Genomic DNA, 22913 nt, shown 5'->3' with positions numbered 1-22913 from the left:
GTCTGCTGTTGAAACTTGCCATTGTGTTATTTTTTTTTTTTTTTACAGATAAGTCATTCTTCATTTCCTCCTGGTTTTTATTAAATTTTGCTTGATTTTTACACATGTTGTTGAATTTGTCTTCCATCCTTTTTAGCATCCTTATGACCATTGCTCTGAATTCCTTCTCTGACAAATTGTTTGCCTCAATTTCATTTACTTCCTTTTCTGGTGATGCCTCCTTTTCCTTTGTATGGGGCTGTTTCTTTGTCTTCCCTTTTTTGCTCCTCTCAGGGTGTCTGATTATGTGGGTCACTCTCTACCATGTTGACTGAAAAGCACAAAATACAACTCGATAAGAGATGACACAGAGGGAACAAAACACGAATGTATCCATGATACCGATAACCCCAATAAAGGTGACCACCAGAGAAAAGATATTGAATAAAGGAAAAAAGGTAATAGAGAAAAGAAAAAAAAAAAAAAAGAAAAAACAAGTGGAAAAGAAATATACATATATGGGGAGAAAACTCCATAAAACAAACAAATAAACCAAAAAAATCCAAATAACAAACACCTAGGAAAAAAGGGGGGAACTGAATCTAAAGAGACAGGGTTTATTTCCAAAAAGTAAGGTAAAGGAATTGAATGAATGAGGGAATGGCCACGGTTCAATATAGAGAAGTTAGAAAGAGAATGAGTGGATAAGAAAAGTACAAAACAAAAAAAATAAAGAAAGAAAAATTTTAAAAAATCCTTCTTTCTTTAACCTATCTATATATTCATCTATTTTTGGAAAAGGAGAATATAGTAGAGAGCAAATAGGCTTGAGTTTAGTGAGTGAAACTAATTAAGCAATTAGGAAAAGAAGAGAGCAAGCATGGAGACAAAAAACCAAAGCATAAATAAAAAAATTGCCTAGTGAAGAAATAGAAAAGAGAAAGGTGCATTGACTTGGAACAGGATGAGGAAATTAGATATATGAATAAGCCAACAAAGACTACTAGAATAGTAATGCATCAATAAAGCAGATAAAGAAGATCAATTTTTAACAAGGAGTAAATAGAAAGGAGAGAGAAAAACTAAAGTAGGAACAGGAGAAGAGAAACAGAATGAAAAACAGAGAAGTGAGGAAGAAAAAGTTGGCAAAAAGGAAACAAAAAGTGAGGTAAAGTAATGATAAAAAAATTAAAATAGAATGTAGAGCACTAATCCAAAAAATAAAAGGTTAAAATAATAATAATAATAATAGCTAATAAAGGGGTAATATGCAAATTAACAATCACTTTGTCACAAAGATGGTAGCACCCAGTCCTCTCAGCTCCGTCGGAGTCCCCCAGTTCTAGGGGCGCGGCTGCTGAGAGAGGGCAGTGTGAGTGGCCTGGAGGAATGCTTGCGTTGTTGCCACGGCCTCTGGGCAGTGGACATGGAGCAGCTGGCATGGGGGAACGCTTGTGTCTTCGGCCTCACAACGAGGCAAGCGTTCTGTGCCTGGCCGTGGATGGGCCTCTGGGCCATGGAGAGCCTCTGGGCAGTGGGTGTGGAGTGGCTAGGCCCTGCAGAGAGCTACTGGCACACAGATTCATGTGCAGGGCTACTAGTAATAATAATAAATAAAAATAAAATAATATAAAGAAAATTTCTTTTCCTTTTCTTTCTTAAGTAAAAGATGAAAATAAAAAAGTGAAGTAGCGAAGTGTTGTTTGCTTCAGCTGAATTTTAATGTCCCATGGAGGCTGGTTTAAGACCCTTCTCTATTGTTCTTCTCAGTTTCCTATTAGGCAGTCAGCACCATGTTGAAGTTCCTAATGATCCACTGCTCCTCTGTGTCTGTCTCCACAGCCTTGGTTTTAGGCAGCAGGAATAATCTGCCTGCTTTGTTTGTCTACCTGCTTTTAGTCATATTTACATAAGCGTCTATTTCTGACATGGGCTCTAGGTGGGGGTTTTGCTGTATTAGTTTCTGGGTCCAAATGGCCCCTCAATCCAGTCTCTGATAGCTCCCTGGGAGTACTCAGAATCCTTGTTTCCCTGCAGAGCTTGAGTCTGGGTGCAGCTACACTGCAAGAAGGAGCCTGGCCTTTAGGAGAAAAATGGCTGTTTAGGGTTGGAGGGACCGGACTGACACAGAGCTGGATTCCTGGTTGCCTCTCTCTGTTTTGGTCCCCAGCTTCCACAAAACCATCTTCCCCTGAACTGCAGCCTCAGTGAGTTTTTGTAATTGAAAGATCCTATGTACTGGGTTTAGTGAGTAAAAGCAAGGAAAATATAAAGACAGAGCAACCACACAGCTTTGCAATTCTCTCACCCTGGCACTGCATGGCCAGTGTAGAACTTCAGGTTACTTTTCTGGGAGCAGCCTCCCATGCCTGTGGACTTATATCTAGAAAAGTGGCCCTGTGCATGAAATTCATGCACATTAAAAGGGAATTAATTAGAGGAAATATTTTAATATTGCTATTTGCCTTTTCTCTGTAATAGAAGTGTCAGAGATGAAAAAAAATTAGTAAAATGTATATGAAAATCTCACTCCTGTCAGAGTCTGGGATGCACTTTGGGACCCAGAGTCTAGTCCCCGCCCACCCACACACGCCTCAAAATAGTGCAAGACCCAGACCTGGCCGGCTTCACCCCCATCAAGCTCCGCAGGGTGGGGGGCGCAGCCTCAGGCCCTCTGTCAAGCCCCGCCAGGTGGGGGGTGCAGCCTCAGGTCCCCCATCCCAGCCTCAGGTTCCCCAGCCCGGCCTCAGGTTGCCCCGGCCCCAGTGCCAGGCCAGGGGGCACGGCCTCAGGTCCTCCGGCCTGGCCTCAGCTCCCCCGGCCCCAGCGCCGGGGCAGGGGGTGTGGCCTCAGATCTCCTGGCCCAGCCTCAGGTCCCCCAGTCCCAGCGCAAGGGCGCAAGGGCATGAGGACCATTTGCATATTAGCTTTTTATTATATAGGATTCCCTGACATCCAGCAACCTTGTGGACCGACTTCCAATGGTTGAGTGTTATGCATGTCTCCAAGGGACACAGACTTGGTGCAGCACAGTTTCCTTTTGGCCCTCTAGTCCTAGTAGTCAGGCATCTCTCCCTCCAGCCCAGATCCCCAATCCTACTGTTCTCCAGGTGTCTTCTGTATTTTCCAACCATGGATTATCTTAGAAGCTGTGTTTAATTTGCCAATTCCAGATGGATATTATTTGATTTAGTTGTTTCTTCTAGCTTCTCTGTGAGAAGGTGCAAGACCTATCCGCCTATTTGGCTGCCATTTTGTCTCCCCCTAGACAAACGTTTTAGGAGCCTGCATCTAGGGAGGCTGGAGTCTCAGTGTTCATGGGTTTACAGCCAAGGCAGCAGGTCCATGGCCAGTGTGGCTGTAGAGTCCCAGGTGGTGTCTGAGGGCTCCCCGGATAGAGGTGAGGCTAGGCTCCCAATCACAGCATCTCTCCCTTTCAAGATAGTGTGGCCTCTGTGACAGAGCCAGCCACCCTGGAAGTGATTGCAGTGGAAGCAGAGGCTGCCCAGCTAGGGGATCCTGGTCCAACAGCCTCTAAAAGTTCTGCGGAATATAACTGTCACACACACACACACACACACACACACACACACACACCACACGTCTACCCATTCCCCTTTTTCTCCCTCATTCACTCACACTCTCTCCCTCACTGCCATCCTATTGGGAATCTTAGATTCCCAACACCCATTTTTGATAAAAACTCAGCAAGGTGGGAATAGAGGGAACATACCTCAACATAATAAAAGCTTTATATGACAAACCTACTGCCAAGATCATACTCAATGGGCAAAAACGAAAACCATTTCCCCTAAGAGCAGGAACAAGACAGGGATGCCTACTCTCACTACTCCTGTCAGATATAGTATTGGAAGTGCTAGCCATAGTGATCAGACAAGAAGAAGTAATAAAAGGCACCCAAATTGGAAAATAAGTAAAACTGTTATTATTTGCAGATGACATGATATTGTACATAGAAAACCCCAAAGACTTCATCAAAAAACTACAAGACTTAATAAATGAATTTGGCAATGTAGCAGGATACAACATTAACACCCAGAAATCTATGGCGTTTTTTTTACATACCAACAATGAACTCACAGAAAGAGAAACTAAAAAAAACAATCCCATTTACCATTGACACAAACAAATTAAGATACTTAGGAATAAACTGAACTAAGGAAGAAAAAAACCTGTACTTGGAAAACTACAGGACATTGAAAAAAGAGATAGAGGAAGACATAAACAAATGGAAGAATATACCGTGCTCATGGATTGGTAGAGTCAACATCAATAAAATGTTCATGCTACCCAAAGCAATCTGTAGATTCAATGTAATCCCCATTAAGATACCACAGACATATTTCACAGACCTAGAACAAACTATCCCAAAATTCATCTGGAATAAAAAAAGACCCTGAATAGCTACAGCAATCCTGAGAAGGAAGAACAAAATTGGAGGGATCATAATACCAGATATCTAGCTATATTATCAAGCTATATTACTCAAAACTGCCTGGTACAAGCACATGAACAGATATATAGACCAATGGAACAGAACAGATAACTCAGAAATCGAACCAAGCCATTTTGCTCAATTAATGTTTGACAAAGGAGGCAAAAACATACAATGGAATCAAGAGAGTCTCTTCAATAAATAGTGTTGGGAAAATTGGACAGATACATGCAAAAAAAAAAAAAAAAGTGAAAATAGACCACCAACTTACACCATACACAAAAATAAACTCAAAATGGATAAAGGACTTACATGTAAAACAGGAAACCATAAAAATCTTAGAGGAATCCACAGGCAGCAAAATATCAGACATATGTCATAGCAATATCTTTACTGATACAGCTCCCAAGGTAATGGAAGCTAAGGAGAAAATAAACAAATGGGACTACATCAAAATAAATTAAAAAAAAACTTCTGTACAGCAAAAGAAACCAGCAACGAAACAACAAGATAGCCTACTGCATGGGAGAACATATTTGCCAATGTTATCTCAGACAAGGTTTTAATCTCCAAAATTTACAAGGACCTCATACAACTTAACAAAAGGAAGATAAACAATTCAATCAAAAAATGGGCAAAGAATTTAAATAGACACTTTTTGAAAGAGGACCTACAGAAGGCCAAGAGACATGAAAACATGCTCAAATTCACTAATCATCTGAGAGATACAAATCAAAATGACAATGAGGTACCATCTCACACCTGTCAGAATAGCTGTCATCAACAAATCATCAAACGAAAAGTGCTGGCAAGAAAAAGGAACCCTCTTGCACTGCTGGCGGGAATGCAGACTGGTGCTACTGTGCAAAACAGTATGGAGTTTCCTCAAAAAAATAAAAATGGAGCTCCCATTTCATCCAGTAATCCCCACTTCTAGGACTATATCCCAAGAAACCAGAAACACCATTCAGAAAGGATATATGCACCCCTATGTTCATACCAGCACAATTCACAATAGCTAAGATTTGGAAACAACCTAAGTGCTCATCAGCAGATGAGTGGATTAAAAAACAGTGGTACATCTATAAAATGGAATACTACACTGCTGTAAAAAAGAAGGAATTCTTACTATTTGCAACAGCATGGATGGACCTGGAGAGCATTATGGTAAGTTTAATAAGCCAGTCGGAGAAAGATAAATATCACATGACCTCACTCATTTGTGTAATATAATGAACAACATAAACTGATGAACCAAATAGAACCAGAGTAAAAAATATATATATATATATATATATATATATATATATATATATATATATATATATATATATATATTAGAAGTAATCCTGTATTTGCAGGTTTTTAATATTTCCTACAACTTTTGTGATATTATACTATGCTAGTACAGTTTTGGTGATAGCTCATCCTGGGCTAACCCCCTTCAAGCCCCTTCTTTTGCCTCTGTAACTTGATTCCTGAGTTCACACAACCCAGCTGGCTCACTTCTGCGTCTCTGACTTTCTTTCTAAAGGACCAAGGCAGCTCTCTGAGCATTCTGCTCCAGTCTTCTCTTTAAGTGTACTTTCACTTTGCATGCTAAATAAACTTCCCCTTGTGCTAGAGTTCTTGGCTCTGAATTCTTTCTTTGCTGAACTCAAGAACCAAGAGCCGACATCACTGGTAACACTCCTAGTTCTGGGACCACACTTTAGGACCCTTGACTTAGGGAATGATGATGCTACAAAATGGAAGGAGCCTGGTAATATCTGAAGCAGCCTCTGGAGGAGAGGCATTTTTCCACCCCCATGTTAACATCAGCCCTGGCCTGAAAGCATGCATTCCTGTGGCAGGAAGATTACATAGTGCAGAAGGAGGAAGGTAACTGGACTCTGGGTGAGTGACTGCAAAGGCAGGCCTGGCAAGGAATGCTGACAGCATATTGGTGTCTTCCAGGCTGTCTCTCTCTCTGGAAGTACAGAACAAGGGAAGAGAGGAGTAAAGAGAGTCCTGTTGCTTGATGGCTCAGAATCTCAGACAACACTTGTATGTACATTAAAGAAAATCTTTTTCCTAATTTGAAGTTAGATTTAGTCTGATTCTTGATTCAAATCACCTACTGTTAAAATTCTTGAGTTTTAAATGAGAAATCAGGTTCTTAACTGGATAAGAACCTGATTTAACAAACACATCCCCGCAATACAAAGCAAGCAAAGCTTTAAAAAAATATCCTCAAATCCTAATGCAATGTTTGAGGAAGTATTAACAATGTTTACTATTGTCAGCACTCAGGAAATAGGTTTTTAGCCAGAAGTGAGTACAAGAAAAACATTTTCTTCCATTTAAAAAACAAAACGTTTTATTTGTTGATCTCTGTTCTTAAAATTATTGTTGCTTAAGCAGCATTTTAATGAAATGTGCAATTTTAGTCCGATAGACAATGTTGTAGTTTGTTCACTCATTTGCCTATTTGTCCACCAGTTATTTGTGGAAGGCTAGTCCTGTTCTATCAGCCTGGCAAACTTCAGTTCCAGAATTGTAAACTCTCAGACCAGGCTTGCCTGGTTCCACAGGTGAGAGCTAAGCGACAATAATTTTAAGACAGAGATCAACAAATAAAACCTTTTGTGTGTGTGTTTTTGTTTTTTTTAAATGATAGTGTGCTGGGTGCTGAGGTAAAGAGGGAACCAAACAAATTAGCACTGGCCTCATGAAGTTCCCAGTCTAAATGGGCACACAGGCAGGCAAACCAAAAATCACAGTGGAATGTGATGGGTACTAGGAGAGATAAACAATGGGCCTATAAAAACAGATGAGTGGGACACACCCAGACTTGAGGACTTAACAAGGCTTCCTTCCTACAGGGAGTCTAAGCCAAATATAAAGATTAAAAGAGTGAAGGCAGGAGGTATGAAAAGGATTCTGGGCAGTGAGAGACTCTGAGTGAATAGGGCAAGAACTCAGCATGCTCAAGGAACAGGAAGAAATGCAGTAATTGGCTAAATAGTTCTGTGCTGATCGGATGGCAAATGAAAGAGTAAGTGTCTAAGGAAAACAGAAAGAGGTGGGAGGAATAAGCTGAAGAGACAGCTTAAAACAGAGATCAAGAACTGCCATTATATTCTGGGATGTCCTTCTCACATGCTCACAAGCACAGGTAGGAGCTCCCACATGATGGCAAAGCCGCTGTTCTGAGGACCACACTTTTGGGCATCAAGGATCAAGACAGAACATGGAAGTGTCCTTTTACGTGGTGGCTGGTGATTGCTGTGAATCAGTCCTGATGGCCTAATGGACTTCCATTAGCTTGGGAAGTCACAGACATGGAGTCCTGTTCCCAGGCACTGCAGCAGCAGTGATACTGTCTCTTCACCTTCACAAATTCCATGCATGTTTTCTTCCTGTTGAATTGATGCATGAGCTGGGGAAAGCCACTTATGAGTCAAAGTTTTAAGATGACTGTGATCATTGTCTGATGGCTCACCAGAAACATACTGAGAAAGATAGTCTCCTACACACTGACGGTAGTTCTGAAGCTATCCTTTTGTAGAACACTGATGTCCCCAAACTTGGATAATAATGACAGTTTTTCACCATTGAAAGGAAAATTAAATGCTAACGGAAAACTTTTCTTGCTGGGTGGAGGGGGGTTAGGGGAGCATATGTAATAGTGTCAACAATAAAAATAAGAAAAAAAAGAAAACTTTTCTTAATTTACAGTTTTTCTTCCATGCCTTTCTCTTAATCTGTTGCTGCTGGCATCTATTTGAATGCCTACATATTCTGGGGAGGACCAAAAGGGCAACAGACAAATTTAGGAGCAAAGCCTGGTGACCTGGTCTGTGTGAGTTCATGGATAAGGTTTTATATTACATTTGTACACCGTGGACACACTGTCCTTGCTAAAACTCTTCCTAGTTTATATGATAGGACACAGCAGGGTTTCAGTGTCTTTTCAAAGTGCCACAGAAATGGACACATCAGAGAGGCATATTCTCTGATATATGTCAGGCTCCTTCAACCTGCCTAGGTGCTTCTGTGCCTCCTTCTAGTTCAAAGTGAAGAAGCTTGAGTGTAAGTCTCAATTTCTTCTCTAATTTTTCTTGAGATTGTCAGCAAGATGCCCAATCTCCTCTCTCTCTTTCTGGGAAAGAGACCAATATGTCTAGCCTACTTTTTCCTGCCTATGAGCCTCAAAACATTGCTCAGGAAAGGTCTTAGAAAGGTCTAGAGTGAATTTCAAGTTGAGCATCTATGATTCAAAATAACATTGCAATCTTTTCATTTTAAAGCTAAGAAGACAAATTTTAGTGTGCTTTTCAACATATGAGGGAATATCATCAATATGAACATGTGATAACAATATGAAGTAACCCAATCTCTTTGTTGTTAAGATTCATTTCAATGTGAAAAGTGTTCAAAACAAAAATCCAGTTAAATTTGTAAATAGAAGTTCATTTTGGCCCATGATGACACTGACCCTTGAGGTTAAACTGCTAAACTGCTAACATTAAGTGACTGGATGACCAGCAGATGACATGGATACTCAATGAGGAAGACAACGGATGTCATTCTCTGGGCATTATTGTTATATGTATGTAGATGTCTTGAAATATTTGTATGATGGTATTTTTAAAGACAGAAGTAGCTGATTGGCATTCCCTGAATTAAACCACCAACAACTATCCCATTAGAGGGTGAAGATGCTTTAGAATAGGGCCAGATAGTAAATATTTTAGGTTTTGTGGGCCATATAGTTTCTGTTGCAATAGCTCAACACTGACCTTGTAGTGCAAAAGCAGCCATAGATAATATGTTTTTGTTTCTTTTAAAGGATCTAACTATGTTCCAGCTTTACTTACCAAGTTGGCATGGGCTAGATATGGTTCAAAGGCCATAGTTTGCCGACTTTCTGCTTTAGAATATCATAAAAATACAACCAGATTCAAGGCTTCTTCATTCTCCCGTTCCTGCACACCATATTCTTGGCCCTCAGTTTTAGTGCAGCTCGAGTTCTACAGCTCAGCAAATGTAGGTGTCAAACCCTGGAGAAACCATCAAGCCAGGAGGCCATTTGGACAGATACTTCATATGCCAATATAACTATCTAAAACCCTACACCTTCTTCAAAATATTTTTAAAATAAAGCATTGTTTAAATGTAATATCCAAGTTTTAAAAACAAACCAGCATTCTCCAGAGTACAACTACTGATGTTATGATGGGAAAGAAGAGCAAATGCTTTCCTACTCCTAGAAATGCTTTGAAAAAATGCAACCGAGGACTGACTTCCTATGCACAAGTGATCAAATTTGCCTTTTGCTTTCCCTTAAAATGTCAATTCATGACCAGTTTATTACTGTTCTAACTCAAAGGTGGCATGTCAGTCCAGCTTACTCTCTTTGTGACTTTCTCTCTACTCTCACATATCTGGGGATGCAGAAAGCTCTGTCAGAGGCCTGCAGAGGGAGGTTTTTAACTCCAGACCTCCATTTACCTGCACTTAAACAACTTCTCAGCCTGGGAGTTGCCACCTTTTACTGTGCAGAACAAGCTAGAATATATATATATGAAAATTTACAGTGATTGAAATTGGGTTGGCAATCGTAAACCAAAGGTATTCAAATATAAATATACACTGTGGCCAGATTATTATGATATCTGAACACATAATAATCTGGCCACTCAGTGTATATCCTATACAATAAAAGGCTAATATGCAAATTGTCCCCTCAACCAGGAGTTCGACCAGCAGGCAGGCCAGCCAACCTCCCGTGTCCCCTCCCCCTGGCCAGGCTGGCCAGACCCCACCCATGCACGAATTCATGCACCGGGCCTCTAATATATATATTAGATTATTATGTGTTCAGATATCATAATAATCTGGCCACTCAGTGTATATTTATATTTGAATACCTTTGGTTTATGATTGCCAACCAAATTTCAATCACTGTAAATTTTCTCATCACATTTATGTTGCTGGGGACTGACTTTATGCTCAATTCTGCTGCAAAGGAAGGCAGCAAGTGTGCAGGATTGTGGCATGCTTCCTGAGCAGTGCTTCAGAAAGGATAAATGTGCTTTGGCTCCTGATTACCATCTCACTGTTCATCAGTTATAGGCCCTGTATCTAGTAAGCTTCACTCATTTTTGTTTTCTTTCAGTGGATTTAATTTTTGGAGAAATTGCCTATCTAAAGGTATGATACAACTAATGCTTAAAGAGTCATTTTACTAAATCCAAACTGTGCACATTAAAATCTATGAAAATTTTGGTGGTAGTCATTTCTCCACTTTGTCATCTTGGACCACTTCCCTGATAGTCTACCTAGTCTAGTTTGCCCTCAAATGAGATGGAATTGTTGGGAAGAGGAGCTTCCTTCTAAGACCCAGGTTTTGGATGAAATCTGAGGTTCGAGCTGAGTGCTCCATGAAGAGAGAACAGGAGGCAAGTGCTTGGCTAAAACAGGGCTTTGACAAAGGAGTCGACTCTCCTGGATGTAAGGTCAACTTCCTGGAATATGAGGGGGTATGTCCGTTTTCCCAATGGAAAGAATGATGACAGGCACTGACTGTCCTTAGGGACATCCCAGTGCATCAGTATCCTTTTGTTCAGATACCCATTCCCATTGGGATTGCCTACACACCAGGCCTAGCGCTACAAAAGTCCTCTGCATTAAAAATGGGGTTTAGATTTTTTTTCTATTATTTTGTTTATAGGAAAAGTTTTTCTTATTAAAATAACCTTACATGTGCCCAATTATTAAGATATTGAAACATATCCATCATGCTAATTTCATTTGGTCTTACTTTGCATATCCTATTTCAAAGTCCTTACTGAAAAGATTTTAATATCTTGTAATGAAAATATTTCTAAAGCTTAACAATCTTCTGACCATACTAATGCAGGTTAAATATATTTCTCTATAAACAATGGGTTGAAATTTTAATGTAAATGATTCATAATTTTAAACATATTTTGAATATTCAAAAAAGTCACTCCTTTAGTCCCCCATAATATTTTCCAAAGTTCTTATGTTTAATCATAAGCATTTAACTAGAAATTACATATCTACCTTAAATTTGAACCCTGTAGTAAGCCTAAGGAAATTACTTTAACAATTTAACAGAATAATTGGTAAAAGTAAGTAGTTTGTGCTCTTTTGTCAGCCCATATTCTGTATTTCAAAGGCTACAAAGGCTCCAAGTATGAAAAGGGCATTAAAGATATGATCCTGGAATGTGAACAATGCCGGACCCATGTAGTATAAGATGACATTCTCAGCCAAGAAGTTCATAAATTCAAACAACTGAAAACAAAACAGAAACCAAAATCATTAATGATGACTCAGGTTTTAATTCACTTAATCACCTGTATAATGTGTTTGGTGACTGGATGGCTATCCTTATCTAGGAAAGCCATCTCTTTGCCCTGTGCTTATCTTCTGGAGGGGCACAGGGACCCTGACTGTTGTCAGGTGAGCTGACTCTCCTGGGGTTCTCTACACAGTGACAGGTGCCACAACCCTGTCCACATCCCCCTTCCTATTCAGCTGCAAAGCTGCCCAAGATTCCCCTGGGCCAACTTAACCAGTGTGTATTCTCCATGGCACACTTCCTACTGGGATAAGAGAATATTCCATCACAGAAATAGAAACTACATGATTTGCTTAAGATGTACTGTAATAAACAATGCAAAGATAGTTTTGAATTTTTCTGCAGATCACCCAGTAGGTGCACTTGAATTCCCAGAACTTGAAAAAAAAAGCTTCAGCTAATTTATTCTCCTCAGGCAGGCAGGAAGGACGAACTTGGAAAACTTAGAAAGTAGAAATAAGGATGAATGTTGATAATAACTTCAATATTAGAATGATCAGTATGTTTTAAATGAAGCTCATTAAATTGTTTGATATAGTTATATCCATTAAACATCTACAATTCTAGCTGATAAAAAGAAGATGATTAATCCCAGGGATCAGTTTATACAGCAAGAACACAATAGGTTTGTCACATTCAGTCAGAGGAATGGGGTACTAACACCCATGCTAAAGAAAACTCCCCAGAATTATTCTTAGACCATTAACTAAACAACTTAAGTTGAACATGAAAAATATTATCCATGTTTCATATTAAAGGTAAAAAGGGAATAATGTGTCCAGGGCTACAACAAAGGCCAATTGGGAAGAGACTTTAGTTTATATTCCAGTCTTTTACATTTGAAAGTTCCTAAAACTTATTTTAGACATAAATGTTTCTGGAAGTATTTCTCTTGGCTTTTAAATAGCTCATTTTTTCATGTAATGTGTTTACAACCCTACAAAATAATGCCCAATACCTGTTTACTGACAGAAAAAAACCCACACACAGAATCTTGTCAGAAACATTATTTAAAACCAGTAATAGAAAGAGTGGATTAAAAAGATGCAGCTCCTCTGTTGTAAGATGGTCTCCCTGCAGTGGCAACAATCATCCATTACCCAGGGTGTGCGTTTCACATCCCAGGACAGCCCTTCTCATCAAACACTGCTATCCAAGTCACCACAGGAAACTCGAAAACGTGTTGGAAATATGGGGATGGGGAACACTTCTACCTCATTAAATCTTCACGTTTTCAAAAAGTGAGATTTGGCTGTTTGAATTGGCTTGGGTTGCCATAACAACATAATATAGACAAGTGGCTTAACCAACACAAATTTACTTTTCACAGCTCTGGAGGTTGGGAAATCCAAAATCAAGGGATGGGATGATTTGATTCTAGTGAGGGCCAGTTCCAGGTGTGCAAACAGCAGCTGCTTGCTGTGTCCTTGTTTGAGAGAGAGAGCGCCCCTCTCTCACGGCTCTTCTCTCCAGGGCATTAATCTAGGAAGGAGTTTCTAATCTAATTCATAAGGGCTCTCATGACCTAATCACTTCTTCAAAGTCCTTCCTTCAAACGCCATCACATTGGAGATTAGGGCGCCAACATTTGAATTGGTGGGGATTAGGCACACGCATTCAGTTCATTACAGCTACCTAGTTTTTAACATTAATAAACACATGTCAAGGTTAAATTCATTAGGGCCTCTTCCCCTGTGTATTTTACTCTAGATGGGGTCCATTCAACCTCTTCTTGGTGATCACATTCTGATTTCCCTTTAGGGTTCATCTTCTCCCCGACTCTAGATTGATGCCTGAATAGCTCAGATATGGAATATGTGATATGGAACCAAACTACTTCAATCAAAGCATTTCTCCAGCCAACATGTTTGCTTCTCAAAGGGTGTGATCCATTAGAGTTGTGAGGCCTTCACAGAGAATGCTGGAACATAGACCCTACCTTTTCACTGTGTGGGAATTCAGCAGGATGCAGGCTGCTAGCCATATTGTGAATTCAGGAAACAGCCACCTGATGACACTACTTAATCTTCTGTATTCAACCTCTCCCAAAACAAAATCTACCTTAGGACTTTTAAAAGATACCAAGAAGTCACTTCTTGATTTGAGGTGGGGTTTCTATCACTTAGAATGCTACAAACTCCTTTACAGTCCTGTACCAGTTTAACAAAGCAAAATGAAAGAGCTCTCTGACTTAGCAGATATGATAAATCAAAGTGTGTGGTCAACTTTTTTACTTTTTCCGGTTAGTAACAAAGTCTGTTATCCCTGCCCACTACTGCCACCCAGTTTTAATCTATTTCTCATCTTACTGGGGCAAATAAGCATATGAGAAAAATCAGGTTTTTGTTTTTTTTTTCTGGATTTTACTCAGGATTTTACTCAATTTAATTAGTTAATTTATTGAAATCTAACACTGACCAAAATTACAAGTAACTGTTCACATAAACATTGTATAAAATGTTGATTTTCCATTTAGGTCCACTTCTGGACCTGGTCTTTGTTTCGACTATTATCTATTTCTGTACTAATACCATATTCTTTTTGATGACTGTAGATCCATAATACATTGTAACATTTCATAGATATGAACTGTTCCCATACTCTACTTTCTTCAGAATTTTCCTGGTTATTTTTGCACATTTAAAAAATGTTTTTTATTGATGCTTGATCACTCAAAAAAGTTGTTTTTCAATTTATTGATTGAGAGGGAGAGATAGAGAGAAACATCAGAGATTGAATCCACAACCTTCATATATCAGAATGCTTCTCTAACCAATTGAGCTACCTGGTAAGGTCACTTGGAAAAGAGTTTAAGTCATCCTACATAATCCAAGAGTAATATGCAAATTAACCATTACTCTGCTATACCCATCAGCCACTCCCACAGACCACACCCACCAGCCAATTAGGAGCAAGTATGCAAATTAAACCAACCAAGATGGCTGCAGCCACAGAGAGAGCAGGAGGGAGGCTTGGGGTTCCTCGGTGATGGAGGAAGCCAAGCTTTCCTCACACCCTGGCTGGGCCAGGCCTCCACTTAAGGCTACAAAGTTTCAATTATAGAAGATAAATAAATCCCAACAGAAATGGTTGCTGCCACGAGGTGAGCAGAAGGCTTGGCTCTGCTCCAGGCTACTAAGTTTCAATTGTAGAAGATAAATAAATCCCAGATACCAGGGCCTCTGCTTGGGTCGCCGGGGGGTGTGGCCGGCCTGCAAACCACCACAGGCCCCTCACACAGGCTGCCCCACACCCCAAGGGAACTTCCACCCTGATCCAGGACACCTTTCAGGGCAAACCAGCCAGCCCCCACTTGTGCACCAGGCCTCTATCCTATTTAATAAAAGAGTAATATGCAGATTGACCATCACTGCAACACAAGATGGCTGCCCCCATGTGGTCAAAGATCCTGCCCTCATGTGGACACAAGATGGCCACCACAAGATGGCCAACAGGGGAGGGCAGTTGGGAGGGACCAGGCCTGCAAGGGAGGGCAGTTGGGGGTGATCAAGCCTGTAGGGGAAGGCAGTTAGGGGTGACCAGGCCTACAGAGGAGGGAAGTTGGGGGCAAACAGGCTGGCAGGGGAGCAGTTAGACATCAATCAGGCTGGCAGGGGATCATCCTGGCAGGCAGAAGTGGTTAGGGGCAATCAGGAAGGCAGGCAGGTGAGCAGTTGGGAGCCAACAGTCCTGGATTGTGAGAGGGATGTCCGACTGCCCGTTTAGGCCCGATCCTGGATCGGGCCTAAACGGGCAGTCGGACATCCCTTGAGGGGTCCCAGATTGGAGAGGGTGCAGGCTGGACTGAGGGACACCCCCCCTCCTTGTGCACAAATTTCGTGCACCGGGCCTCTAGTATATTTATAGTTTACAATTTAAAAAAGAGAATATTACTAGTACCCAGGAATTACTCTTGTTCGCCTTCCCAGTTATACCTTCACACTCAATGCAACTATATACAGACATGTTAGCTTTCCCTGTTTTTCAGTTTTACATGAATGGAAACAGATAATATGTACTAATTCACATTTGTCATCTTTTTTCTCAGCATTGTTTGTAATATTCGTAATGTTGTATGCAGAAGCACCTTATTGTTTTCTGTATATGAATATATCACAATTTATTTTATTCATCCCATTATTGACAGACATTTGGGTTGTGTCCAGCTTGGGGCTATGATGACTTTTGCTGCTGTGAATACGTTTGCATTTATACAAATAGTTGGAATAGAGTACCCAGCAGTTTTCTAAAGCAATGGCACCAGTTTCCACTGCCATCAGCAGTTCTGGTTGATTCACGTTCTCCTCAAGACATACAAATAACTTTCACTTCACTTTATGGACATTTGTATTATTATTATTATTTATTTTTACTATGAAGCTGAGTTACTTTCATAGTTAAAAATACTAAATTAAATTAAAATAAAAATTTAAAAGCTGAATAGAAAGTTTTCCAAATGTTTTCTTTCTTTGGCCTTGCTCAAACAGCAACTTTTTTTTTTTTTCTTTTCAGGAAGTTATCAACCATTCTTACTAATCTAATATTTTTCTTATTTTCTTTAAAAATAGTTTTTGAGTGCAGAAAAATACAAATAGCAATAACAAAAGCACTTATATTTTTGTGGTACACTTTTTTCAGGAATTCATAGTTCATAAAATGGATAGACAATTTGCATGTTACATAAATCTGATGATATTTTTATATAACTTACCTTTTTAATTCAATATTTTTATCAGTCTCTTTCCATAGCAAAAAATTTGAATCAATTAAATAATATTAAATGCCAGCACAATAACCCCTGGTATCTTCCTACCAAATTTTATTTCACTGTACCCATTATTAAATATTTGGTTTTTCACAGATTTCCCCCTTTATAAACAACTAGAGGCCCAGTGCACAAAATTCGTGCACGGGGGTGGGGAGGGGGAGTCCCTCAGCCCAGCCTGCACCCTCTCCAATTTGGGACCCCTCGAGGGATGTCCGACTGCCCATTTAGGGCAGTCGGACATCCCTCTCACAACCCAGGACTGCTGGCTCCCAACTGCTCACCTGCCTGCCTTCCTGATTGCCCCTAACCACTTCTGCCTTCCAGGATGATCAACCCCTAACCACTGCCCTGCCAGCCTGATTGATGTCTAACTGCTCCCCTGCCAGTCTGTTTGCCCCCAACTTCCCTCCTCTGCTGGCCTGGTCACCCCTAACTGCCCTCCCCTGCAGGCTTGATTGCCCCCAACTGCCCTCCTCTGCTGGCCATCTTGTGGTGGCCATCTTGTGTCCACATGGGGGCAGGATCTTTGACCACATGGGGGCACCTACCTTGATCGTGTGTGTTGGAGTGATGGTCAATTTGCATATTACTCTTTTATTAGATAGGATAGAGGCCTGGTGCATGGGTGAGGGCCATCTGGTTTTCCCTGAAGGGTGTCCCGGATTAGAGTGGGGGTTCCCTTGGGGCATGGGGTGGCCTGGGCGAGGAGCCTGTGGTAGTTTGCAGGCCAGCCATGCCCCCTGGCGACCCAAGTGGAGGCCCTGGTATCTGGGATATATTTATCTTCTACAATTGAAACTTTGTAGCCTAGAGCAAAGCCAAGCCTTCTGCTTGCTTCGTGATGGCAGCCATTTCTGTTGGTGTTTATTCACCTTCTATAATTGAAACTTTGTAGCCTGGAGTGGAGGCCTAGGCCGGCCAGGCCTGCAGAAGCTTGGCTTCCTCCATCACTGGGGGCAAACCTAGCCTGCTCTCTCCAGTTCTGTGGCTGCCGCTATTTTCCTTGGGATTTATCTTCTATAATTGAAACTTTGTATCCTTGAGTGGAGGCCTGGGCCCTCCATGGTGTGTGGAAAACTTGGCTTCCTCTATTGCCAGGGAAACCCAAGCCTTCCTCCTGTTCTCTGTGGCAGCCATCTTGGTTGGAGTTAATTTGCATACTTGCTCAGATTGGCTGGTGGTCGTGGCTTGTGGGCATGGCTTTGGGTGTGGCAGAGTGATGGTTAATTTGCAAATTACTCTTTTATTAGGTAGGATGCTACATTGAATACCTTTATACAAATCTCTCTCCCTATTTGAGTGATTACTCCTTAGGTAAAATTCTTAGACATTGGCTACTTCTATCAAAGTATATACATTAAATTTTCTTTTTCAATATACTAAAGTTATCATCATAATTATCTAGTTATTAATATTAATAAAAGGAAGAGAGCAAAGGGAAAGTCAGACGTTTTTGAGCGTATTCAGCTGGGAAGCAGAGGCCTGTTTGTTTCATCAGGAAGCTACAACTTCATTCTCCCCAGGGAACCACTGGTCCATTCCCTGCAGGTCATTGGAGGAAGGGGGAAGAGGGATCTGAAGGCTTTATTGCCAGTCAATTTCATGTTTCCCAGCATGCAGCACTTGACAAAGCTGAAGACTGATGGTGCAGATGCAGATCAGTGTGATCCTTTGAGATCTTTCTCAACTTAGAGCACTGGAATGATATCAGTACTACTACTTGTAAAACAGTAATAATGGGACTCATTTTTTAGGACTTAAACTGTGATAAGGAATATAGTAGGTTTTTACTTACTTTAATGTATATATGGCCTAAATTAAGGTAAACTTTATGCAGTTTGGAAGTTCTGTCTCTGCCCTACTATAGGAGGTGGGCTCCAAATCAAAGATGAAATTCTTGAGGTTTAGGGGTATAAAGGCCATTAAGTAGAGGACATGTCTCATGTAAGTGTCCAGAGAGCTGCTGCTTTGTCATGTGTTTCATTGTTTGAGGAGTCTTGAGCCCTGTGCACTCCTGGCTGCTGCCCAGCCCTCTCCCACCCCTGCATTTCATTTCTCCTTTTAAACTTGAGTTTTAAAAAACATGAGAATTTCAAAAGCACAGCCTATTAAAACACAATGAAACACATTTTAGGAAGACAAATAGACATCATTAAGTAAGTAAAGTTAATATGGGAATAATTGTAGTTATAGTTACAAGGAATTGGGCTTCATTAAATTGCATAAATACTGTAGCCAGATTTTTTAAAAATCCTTGAACTTCTAACTTAAGGGAAAGGTTATTTTATATAAATATGCTAAATTACTTTAGTTTAGCCAAAAAACACTGATAATAGTGTTCTTATTTCTGGAGGTTTTCCACTTTTGATTCTTAGTTTTTGGGGGTTGTTTTTATTTTATTTTATTTTGGCTATTAAAGTAAAAGTCAGTATAAGGTTTTATTTAAATTAATATACTATTAAATTTAAAATAGTTTCTCAAGTCTCTTTCTTTACAGAATGCTCATTATCATGGTGTTTATCAGAAATATTGGTCCCCACATAAGATTGGCCTTAGATCTATTTTGAAGAATTTAAACCATACACAGACCCTACACAACATAAGATCACAAGATTTCAAGGGTAGAGTCACCTTGCAATGTGTGTAGTCCAGATATATAGCCAATACTTGACTGCTCTATCACCCTTAGCAAGTGACTGCCCAGCTTGTAACTGAACACTATCAAAGGCAGAGACTTCACCACTTCCACTACATATAAGGAGGCAAATGGTAATTTTGGACATTTACAATTGTTAGAAAATCCTTCCTTATACTAAAAGTTGGTTCTTTATCACTTTCTGCCACTTATTCTACTTTTATTTCTTTGGGTTATAGAAAATAAGTCAAATAGGATTACTCTACACTTCTCTGTTTTAATTGTGGGAAGAGAATTTCTATCAGAATAGTTGCAGTTATAGGCAGCAACTGCCACATTCCAGTCTTGCTAGTCTGGAAGTAAACATTTTGCTAGGAGTTTGTCATTGACATGTGGGACCTTGAGTCTAGAATTTTTCATGTGTCAAATGAAGATGAGAATACTAGTAACACTAGCCTAACAGGGATGTCTTACAGAGTACACTACCTAACATCATCCATTAAGTGCGCTAACCTCTGGCTAAACTCTATCCCCATACCCCAATTATGTTTTCTGCACAACATTGGTCACTACTAAGATTATGTCATATTTGCATATTTTATCCGCTCCCCACAGGAATACAAAGTCCAGGTGCGATGGTGACCAGACTTGTGTGTAAATACATGTTTTCAGAGGGATCTTCTCAGTAAATATAAGGGCACTAGTCCTTAGAAAAAAGTAAGAGTCATGGCATAACATAATTAGTTTTACTGTAGTTTTGCCAATGAAGACTAGCTAAATAACATTAGTTGATACAATATATCTTCTTTGTGGAAATTAAACCTATGCTTTAAAAAATATTTTAATTAATAAAACCAAAAGAAATATGATATTTATATTAGGTACTGGCATAGAAAATTCACTCATTATAAAAAATTTTAAAGGTTAATATTCAATTTCTTTAACTTTTTTATTTAACTGTTCTTAATCTTCTTTATTATACATCTTGTCTTTTTAGCTTTTTAATTAGGCTGGGTTTAATTCTTTTTTGAGTGGGAGTATGAAGAATGTACAAAAAAGGGGCAGATTTCTAATGATGTAATTTTTTAAGTTCTCTGTGATAAATACCAATATCTCAGCCCTTGCTAGTGTTCTGAATGACAACTGCCCACAACATGGCTGAGGATAGAATACTTATGTCCACTGTGAGAACAATTTGCTCTTCCTACATGAAAAATTACCACTCACAACATACCGAGTATTGAGCTCCAAACACTATGAGCTTTATCATGACCTCTCAATACCATCCTTGATGAACGCATTGCAAACGAAAAACTTAGAATTGAGGACTTGTTTAGTATTGTTTTATGACCAGCTATTTCACAAGGAAATGCAGAACATCAAGACAAATGCAAAACACTAGAATCAAACCAGTATTTATTCAAAAAGGCTTCATCTCCTGTATTTTAGAATCATTACTTGAAGCATGTGTTTGAAAAAAAAAAAATTTGGCTGTATCACTGTCTTGAAATTTCAAAAGCTACTCTGCTTCATGTTGTATTATTCCCAATAAACACTGTAATTTATGTTAGTTCATTCATCACAATTAAATTACTTTGATAAGCTTTCTAAATTAGCTAATTTGAAATATTCTAATGGTACAACAGTAATTATAACTTTTCAAACATTTCTTTTACCACCCTTCCCATCTCCTATTTTTTGAGAAAAAAGAATTTGAAGATGAATTAAACAGATTTGCTACTCAACTTGACCAAATAAATTCTCTGCTCAACTTTTCATTTTGCTTGTACAATAAGAGGTAGATATGTTACAATGTAGAAGGGAAAATAGGTACAGATGTTTTTCCTTGTGTACTTCAATGTGATGTTAAGTCTAACATATGTACATACCACTCAACCTTATACTGTATGTAAGCAGTAGTATTCAAACTCTTAATATTTTGTACTCCAGATAGTTATAGATTTAAGTTATTTGACTAATAAAGAAAAGAAAAAAACACACAAGTAAGGTTAAGAATAATTTTCATTATGAAGAAGATTTTGAATTCAATTTTTGGACTATGGAGGAATAGATTATGGAAAAACATTCAATAGAAAGCTTGATGGTTAGAGTAGAGCATTTATTCTGCTGAGCATGATGAGAAATAAGAGAGTGTGAGAGTCTTAATAAATCAGAGAAATCAATGAAAATGAAAGAAAAATATATGACATTTGAATAATGCCACTCTATTGGAGAACAGCTACAAATGATTCTTATGAAGGCATGGATATCAATAAATCAATAGCTGATGAAATTAAGTTTTCTTTATTCATTCCTTTATAATGAACACTTAAAAATGTAGTGAATGCTGATTGTCAGTGCTTACATTGAATTCCAGAAAACTTTTATTTTCACTGATTGCTTTGTTGAGCTTTCTTTTTCCTTAAAGCCCCTTTGTATTTAAGCTATTGCACACTCTTGACAGAATTGGTAGAATTTCAAAAATTATGAATTATTGCAGTATAAGAATGTATTTCTCTTTGTTTCAAAGGATGGCAGTTCTGTTTTTACATTAAAAACTATCATGCATACATTGAGTCTGAATGAACACTTTACCTTTGACTTATTTTAGTGTTAGAGCTAATTAATTTTTGTTCCAAATTGTTCAGATACTGCAACATTATGCCACATGGTTCTATCAGAAAGTTCTCTTGGGCTATATGTAAATTCTTGATAATGTATTTTTTATAATAAGTTTACATGCAGTACAAATCATGTACACATGTTGAGGGAAAGACTCTGCTATGGGTATGTGTCAGAAGCTCTCAATCAGCCTCCACTCTGGCTGAATCCTACATCCTTTGTAAAGCACAATGACCGAAGACTTCTTTTTATACACTCAATGCTTGTGGCTATGGAGTTACTCTCTAGGTGCCCAAGTCTCTTCTGCTCCCATCACAGGAATGTTAGGTTTAACAAAACTCAACACCACATGATCTAAAATCTGTTTATCTCTGATTTCAATTGGTATTTATAATTGTGGAATTTAACTATATAGATTAATTTAGTGTGAATATGAAAGAGTTGTTTTTCTTTTGGAAAAAACACAAGATAAATGTGTAGAAAAGACTTGATAAAATTTAGCTGCTTAGAAATGCTATTAAATTAGTAGTGAGCAGAATGTGAACGAAAGGAGCCACATGCTAACCTGACAAGCTCAGGGGAGGCCTGCGTGGCAGTCTTGCAAACTCAGAGACCTGAAATAACCACAAAGGATGGTTTGAAAATTAAATATTTAACTACAAACAGGTTATAGTGGGTAGTCATGTCCTAGTCCGATATCTTCCCTGACAAAGATCAACTTAGATCTTCTTTACTGAGCCCATTTGCCTTTTTGCCTCTAAGATAACATATCTGTGAGATATCTGTGAGATGTCTGGGTAACTTGTAACTTCCCTTTTTGCTGGAGCCCCTGGGGCACAACCAAATGTGGTGGGCACCAGGACAGATACTTCAAATTCCTTCATTATCATGTTAATTGTTCCTGTACCCACCTAAGTATGTGTCCATCATTTTGCTTTTTATCCAATCCCAGGGGTTTCCCACCGGTTGACTTTATCCCACCTCCTTAATCCATCACCAATGAATTTCATGTAGCCCACCTATGTCCCTCCTTTGATGGCAATGTATAAATACAGATGTAACCCACCATTTCTTCGGA

At 39.3% G+C, this 22913-nt stretch overlaps 1 protein-coding gene across 1 annotated transcript in view; it reads right to left on the bottom strand.

The window, feature by feature from the left end:
* The window catches only part of SLC9A9 (solute carrier family 9 member A9), a 421347-nt gene that overhangs the window by 25546 nt on the left and 372888 nt on the right, over nt 1-22913 (bottom strand). Inside the window, 1 exon segment of the mRNA XM_054710390.1 lies at nt 11630-11743. Coding sequence (XP_054566365.1) covers nt 11630-11743 — 114 coding nt within the window.

Source organism: Eptesicus fuscus, chromosome 3, assembly GCF_027574615.1.
Source record: "Eptesicus fuscus isolate TK198812 chromosome 3, DD_ASM_mEF_20220401, whole genome shotgun sequence".
NCBI classification, from domain to species: Eukaryota; Metazoa; Chordata; class Mammalia; order Chiroptera; family Vespertilionidae; genus Eptesicus; species Eptesicus fuscus.
The sequence above is the reverse complement of the archived record's forward strand: the minus strand, read 5'-3'. Positions and strand labels throughout refer to the sequence as shown.